Here is a 7,644-nt window from a genome sequence, read left to right as displayed (position 1 = left end):
GCATTTTACGTTCAGATAAAAATAATAACTCTGCAGACAGCAAAATAATTGATGAATCATACCTGAAATTTCACTAGAATGGTTTTTCAAGTTTATGTTTTTGTTTGGTCTCGCTTCTAATTCTTTCCAGTGTTGGTTGGATGCAGTAAGAGTGTGTGTCGTATTTCTGAGTCACGTCTTATAACATCACGTGGGCACTAACTTAGCGTCTAACGACCCGATCAGAAACATATAACAGAAATATTTCAAAACTATATCTCGCATTGCTACTTGTTATAAATTTCTGTTATTTTAACTACTAACGAGACCTAATTTATAACAAAATACGTTACAAAAAATATGTTCTGTTATAATCTTGTTATTTCATTCTGATCGGTGAGTGCTTTAATAGTGAAGTAATCATAAATGGATTCTCCAGCTAAAATAAAGGTATGTATCAGTACAATGGCATATATTTTTGTGGCGAAATAACGTGATCTGAGGCGATAATTGCCGCTCGTATATATGATTTTGTTAAACTCCGATACGTCCTGTTTCGGTTTACTATGTAAATGAAGTGAATTAGCGTATATTTTAAGGTAATTTTATTTTAACCATTAGCTGGATCTAGCCGTTTGTTTAGCTCTGAATAAATATATGCATGACTATTGAAGAATGTAACTTGAACTTATTCTTCCACGCCTAAAAGATATTGTCATTATCTCATATGCTCGGTTCGGATAAGTCCCGCGTTAGCACTCCAGTACAATCGTGGTTCGCTGGTTGGACACTTTTTAACTGAACCGCTTTTTAGTTGGACCTCTGCTAGTTGGACCATTGTCCAACTAAAAAGCATCTGAACGTCAAAATCTCGTGTCAAATTTACTTTGACAATCAATCTGACAGTATTTAGAGATATGAACAGATGCATTTACACTGCCAACATCTCTTTTGGAGAGTTTTTAACATTTGTCAGTCGGTCCAACTAGCGAATAAAATTCGTTAGTTGGACAAGGCTGTGGCCCAACCAGCGAATCACGACTGTAATCGGATCCGTTCATACTTATCACACAATTAACGAGCTGCAATACCGATCAGCAGCGCTAACAACAAAACAACTGATCTACGTTTATCACATTTGTTTATGACATTCATGATATTTCGCGCGATTTGACGATATCAAACTGATCCCAATCGATTGGATGAGAAAAGATGATACAAACTTGTATGTAGAGGTTGATGACTTGACTTGATCACTTGACTTTATCATTCTGATTTAGGGTAGTTTCGGGTGAGATGCCGCACTCTCTATATCTCGAATGTAGGGTCACTTTTATACGTTAATATGATATTGTGAGTTTGTATTTCGAAGAATTACTTGTAAAATAATTCTTATTATTAACTCACGAAAATTTTATTAATGATTATGTGTGTCCAGTTGCATCACGGAGAGCCGAAAATTTTTCAGTACCACATTAAAATTTCGTTTTTTTTAAATCGTTCGATTTTTTTTGGTAAACCATGTATTGGTTGAATAGCTGGTCATCCATAATTTCAGAGGAAAATGTCGTCGTGCGGCATCTCTCCCCTACAATTGGGATAGATGCCGCATCAAAATTGCGGGTGAGATGCCACCAGGCACTAATTTTTGTGAACCGTTTGATTTTTAGTGATGTCAATATTGGGAAAAAAGAAAATTTCAACTAATTGATGCTTTTTTCAAAATGAATCTTTCAAGAACAAACCCAAGTGATATAAATTCATTGTTCGGAGAAACAGCCAAAAACTGCTTTCAAGGAACTCGTACCAACACATAGATATTAGGGTGGGGCATTGTTATATAGAAAAAAGTAATCATAACATAATCAACCGAGCACAGCACTAGGGTGTAGTGAGGGGAGAGGGACGGGGGAGACTTTTAAATATGGAAATTTGAACTAAAATATCTGAAATCTTATCGAATTGGAATGTTCAGATAAATTATTTTACAACAAACGCTGAAAAAACGCGCTATATATATATATATATATATATATATATATATATATATATATATATATATATATATATATATATATATATATATATATATATATATATATATATATATATATATATATATATATATATATATATATATATATATATATATATATATATATATATATATATATATATATATACATAGTACCCTTAATTAATTTACTACAACTTAACCTGGTAGTTGCGAAAGAAAAACATTATTAAAAAGATGATTAAATTTTTTTTTTCTAGAAATGATAGTAGCTGTTTAAGAAAAGTAAAGGTGCTAGCCGATTTTTAGGTATAATTTATTTAAGTATAATCAATCTTCAGTTGTAGCTAATGAAAAACACATCAACGAGCTAAAAATACTTTTGTTCACCACTTTTCAGTTTGTGACGACGGTGCGGCATCTCATCCACACATGCGGCATTTCTCCCGTAATGACCTTTTTTAAATGTAAAAAATCATTTTACAGTATTTTAGAAACTTGTCGAAATTGATAAAAATGATTACATCAAATATTGAATGGTTTACTTTGAGGCAGGATTGATTCTTAGAAACGTGCGGCATCTCTCCCCAAATTACCCTACGAATGTTGTTATAACAAAACAGACGTCCACTTGGCTATTGTTATTGATTGAGCTATAATTGATCGAAAAGATATCGGTCGGAATATTGTAAAAGGGTGATATTTTATATGTACAATTTGAATCTTGTGCTGGTTTATTACAAGTATTTTCATAGATTCCTTTGGTCACGAGATTTTCTGATTAACATCTATTTTTCGTTGCTTTTTTCGGAAAGCTATTCTGCAAGACATGCCGATATGTAAATAAATTGTACTTTATGTTTAGCGGAGTTTATAGCACATAAGATGTGATATTATAATTAAAAAATAAGCAGTCGACATAATTTGTATTGTTTGATTTAATAATAAATTCAATTTCGTCCTATATATACACTTTATACAATTGTCGTTATTTATTAAGGTCTTAAATAATACAAACATTTGACTAAAATCGTCGTTCGATTTGATTATAAATTATCTAAACATTTTCGATCACTTGAATGCATTTGATGCAAACACATTCGTCGTTGCAATAAACATGTTCAGTTCTGCTACAGTGTCACGTTTGTGATAAGGTTTCGAAATACATCTTTTCTGCATAAATTGAAAAACCAAACGTGCCTGCCCAACGTGGAATTTCTAATAAATATAAATGGCACAATCTCCGCCATTAACGGGAAAATTTAACAAGGTACTGCGCATGTCGAATAATATCGAATCATTTGATATAACTAAGGGAACAAAGAGCCGTAAGAGCAAACAGCCTTGATTACAATTCTGATTTGTACGGTTTGAATAGTTTTGGCTTTTCCGGTGAGGGTGTCAGAATGGTTTGGCTGGGCGTCAACGGAGCAGTCATGAGTAAACCGTGCGCAGATCCGTTGAGTGACTTCAGTGGACTGGCCGTGCTATTGGAGGTGGATGAAGAGAAATCTAGTTTCGATTTGTCAGATGCAGGGCTGAGCGATAGTGCTGAATGTGGGGATGACGGACTCTGGAGGTCATGTGGGGGAGTGTGCGGTTTCGGGATGGACAGTGGTGTGTATCCCTGAGGCATAGTGCTGAGCATAGCAGCGGCGGCAGTTGGATACGGCGGGGTTTGAAGAGATGCGTTCCTTTGCGGAATTGGATATGGGGCGTAACGGTAGCCGTAGGAGAAATGATTTGCGGCAGCCGACGGCATCTGTGGTGGCATAACTGGTATCTGGGGTAGCATTGGAGCGGGCGGGTATCCGTACGGCATGCCGACGGAATTAGCTGCAGCTTGTAGAATGGAAGCAGCAAACGCGGGATCAGAATAAACCGCTGCATATGGCCACGCGACGGCAATACGTTGACGTTTATCCTTCATGCGACGGTTTTGGAACCAGACCTGAAATAGATGAAAAGGAAAATTGTTAACATTTTTGGTATGAATGTGTGTTTCAACATTAAATTTTTGTCGCTTCAGTCTCGTCATACGCGTCAATAAAAACGATTCACACATCGAAGAACCGCCGGAATGTGCTGGCTGGGAATGGTCACTTAACACCTCGGTGGTAAATATTATATATCTCTTCCATATCGAAGAAACACTCAATTATTCACATTCAGTAGCCAAAAGACTGTCATAAAGCCAATGTTGTTGATGAAACATAAAATATTTCAAGAGGAACAATCGACAAACAGAAAAGGAAAACGACGATGATGATGATGATGAAACGGAGCACGAAGTGGTCGCTATCGTAAGCTAGGGATTTTAATGCGGCACGGCTTCGTAGCCGCTGCTTACATGCTTTTACCAATAGGGCGGCATATCAAACGCCACTCGTATGGTGAGTGATAATTACATTAATTTTATAATAGTTATACGATAATTATTAAACAACTAATATGTTGTATTGCCACGCCACGCAGACGTCGTGAGAAATTCTTGACGTATGCGGCAAAAAAAAAAAAGATTTCAGACTCAACGCACTGATTAATTGCTTGTTTGAGATTATGTTAGCAGGTTCATGTTAAGTGCGTCTGTCAACAGCGTAGGGACGATGCAAAATAAAAACCCTAGGACATGAAAACATTCCTGCGGTGCATCGAAGTACGAAGGTTATTTCGTACGCATCATGTTTTATGAAGTCTCCGTGAAATTCGAGAGCCGTTGTATGGCATGACAAAGGAAGGCTGGAAAAAGGATCGTGCGAGGCGAATGTCGTCCAACTGTGTTTTAATGTGGCACCAGTGCGTCAGGGGTAGTTGTTTATATCTAAATGTTTGTGTTGCCGCGTCGTTACGACTCGAGACATGCTGTTTTGGCTTGTTCACGTGTTGTCGTTACAAATGACCGTCGGGTAGTCGGTCAAGTAAAAGACTTTTTTTTAAATACCAACCTTAATTGTGGACTCCGGAAGGTTCAACTGAGCGGCCAGTTCACATCGTCGTGGCCGAGAGACGTAATTTTCTTTGTAGAATTCTTTTTCAAGCCGAGCAAGCTGATCTCTAGTAAAAGCGGTTCGGTATCGTCGGACAGATGGGTCCAATGGTGCCTGCTGTTGATTATGCTCTGATGGTGGGCTGTTGCAGTCTGAAAGAATGAAGGTAGACAATTGCAAATTTAGATACAGTTTTTTCTTCTTTGTGCTCCACACAGTAGAAAGAGGTAGACGAAAAACAAATATGCATTAGCAGTTACCGCCCCATTTTCTAGGGGGCAATTAAAATATTTGTTTTTCGGTAATCGTTTCTACCTTATTATAGCAAAGCAATAAAGGTACTGAAAAACCTTGGGGGGATGAGCTTTCAGCTTTCTTAGAGCAATTAAGATCCGTAATCCGCTTAATGGAAGAGAATAGCAATACCGACGGCTACATAATTTGCTCATGGTAAATTCTAATATCAAATCATACTAGTCATAGTGTGAAAAATATAGCGTTTGATGGACACTATTTATTAAATGTCTGATTTTACATGTTTACATATGCGAATTAAATATTATGTATCATTGGATGTACACACTAAATAAACTAAGTTATTAAGAGCAATACATAACTTTCAATGTTCGTTAGCACTAGGATTTTATGAACATCTTGTCCGACGCACAGTATGGAAATTTATAATTCGTAAACCCAATTGAATAAATAGAGGTTCATTGCATCAATGTTATCTTAATAATTATAATTGAAATGTATGTAATATTTGAGGTATTACTTACCACTTAGCGGTGAAAGCGGCGGCGATGATTTGGAATTGTATTGGTGTGCATTGAGTAAATCCACGGATATCGGTTGCTCGCGGTGCTGCATTGAATCCATAGCGTAGTTGCGAAATCCTTGCATTTTAATTCACGTGTATGTATGTATCTTATTATTTCATTCACTGTTAAAATTGTGGTTTATGTCACCAATCACTTTATTATATCACGAGTGATTATACTTTTGTTGTTCACAAGTAACCTTATTCTTTTCACTTGCTTTTTGCTACTAAAAACTATTTAATATGCGTACGTAACTGAAGGTGCATAAACTGAGGCCAGCGTTTTCTTATATATCTTTTAACGAAGCAACAACGTCCGTTCACGAATGCTGGATATAAACTGGTTGTGAGAAGTGCAGCATGAGATCATTAAATACCCCTGTATCAACGTGTGCAATGGGCGTTCCCTTATGCTAACAAAAACGTTATAGCCTATCCATGTTTTGTACCCTAGCAACGATGCGAACGAATGGGAGAAAGCGAGAATGCCATAAGAAAAACACAACCGTCAACTTCATCAATGCTTGGTGTGTAGGTATCACTTCGCTCTCCGAGAGAGTGAGATAACTAGAAGGTTTGAGCAGTATATGCATCTCTATCGTTCTCCATGATGTTTCTTTTCCGAACACTTAGCAGCGTTGACTGTACACACTCTCACTCTTTCATGCTGCAGCATGGAACGATGGATGGAAGCGTTTCGCCTAGCCGCAAGGATTATTATCCTTTTTGCGATTATTAGCGCATGATATAACAGAAGCGGTAAACAGGAGCATAAAACGACGTGGTAGAGCAGACTTTTATAAAATGGTGCTCGGTGTTTTATGTACACGTTGCTGCCCCTTGATTACTGCTGGCATGTATTCATGAGCAGTACGTTTGAAACGAACCAGGCAAGACGGATATATGTGCGAGAGTAAACGTTGGCGACTGTTAAAACGTTTAGAGATCTTTATTAGATTTTTTAAAGGTATATTCACGGTCACACTTACTTTTTTTGATCTACTACCTAAAATGACAATTAATCAGTCACTGTAAATATATCACCCTTATCTAGGTGATCATTGCAATACTCTATTAGTTAATAGACGACATAAAAATCACGATAATATAAAACCTGATATTGTGTGCGATGCAAACACTGTCTAAATTCAATTTGCATTGATACTCAATGTCTGTTTAGTTTTGTTCAACCGCCACTTTTGATTCGCATAATCAAGCAAATAATTTTGCTGCTTTTATCTTCATTCTCATTGCTATAAAATTAAATGGAGACTGTAATCGTGTAAAAATGTTGGCATCATTTTCTAAACAGATAGGTCATTAACTGAAAATTAAATAGAACAACAAGATTGCACATTTGATGGCGAACATTTTCAGCTAGCTGTATAATGGCATTGTTAAATAGAGCTACCTATTTCCACCCACCATTTATAGACGATAACTAGAACAGAGAATGGAATGAAATGTTTATACCAACATGCGCTGAAAATTCGTTACGCCGAGATTGTAGAAGCTTATCGCACCAATGTAGTTATACACCGTTTAAAAGATTCATGAGCACGTTTAGTATTCATTGTGATAAGGGTATCAGTTGCTATCTCGTTTATATTTGAAGACAATTTCCGTACCATTCCTCTGGGATACTATGAAGGGAAATATTTTTAATAATGGGAGTTTATCTGTTTAAAAAAGTTACTTTATTCTTCTTTATACGTGATCATGTACGTGTGTGTATCATCGCCCACCCGTACGTGACTCACAGGAATGGGGCTGCTTGCATAAATGTTTAATAAAAACGTTATATACAGGGGTTAGATCGTACATAAGCGAACACCCACCGATGC

The 7,644-nt window shown here is 36.7% G+C and overlaps 1 protein-coding gene across 1 annotated transcript; it reads right to left on the bottom strand.

The window, feature by feature from the left end:
• Positions 1-2,974: 2,974 nt before the first annotated feature.
• Positions 2,975-6,113, bottom strand: LOC131682756 (segmentation protein even-skipped). Its single transcript, XM_058964472.1, has 3 exons — positions 5,760-6,113; positions 4,939-5,132; positions 2,975-3,944 (listed from the first exon to the last, which is right to left on the bottom strand). Exons 1-3 carry the CDS (start codon positions 5,881-5,883, stop codon positions 3,342-3,344), a joined length of 921 nt encoding a protein of 306 aa, XP_058820455.1. The 5' UTR covers positions 5,884-6,113; the 3' UTR covers positions 2,975-3,341.
• Positions 6,114-7,644: the final 1,531 nt, after the last annotated feature.

The sequence above is a fragment of the Topomyia yanbarensis genome, chromosome 2 (genome assembly GCF_030247195.1).
Source record: "Topomyia yanbarensis strain Yona2022 chromosome 2, ASM3024719v1, whole genome shotgun sequence".
Taxonomy (NCBI): domain Eukaryota; kingdom Metazoa; phylum Arthropoda; class Insecta; order Diptera; family Culicidae; genus Topomyia; species Topomyia yanbarensis.
The sequence above is the reverse complement of the archived record's forward strand: the minus strand, read 5'-3'. Positions and strand labels throughout refer to the sequence as shown.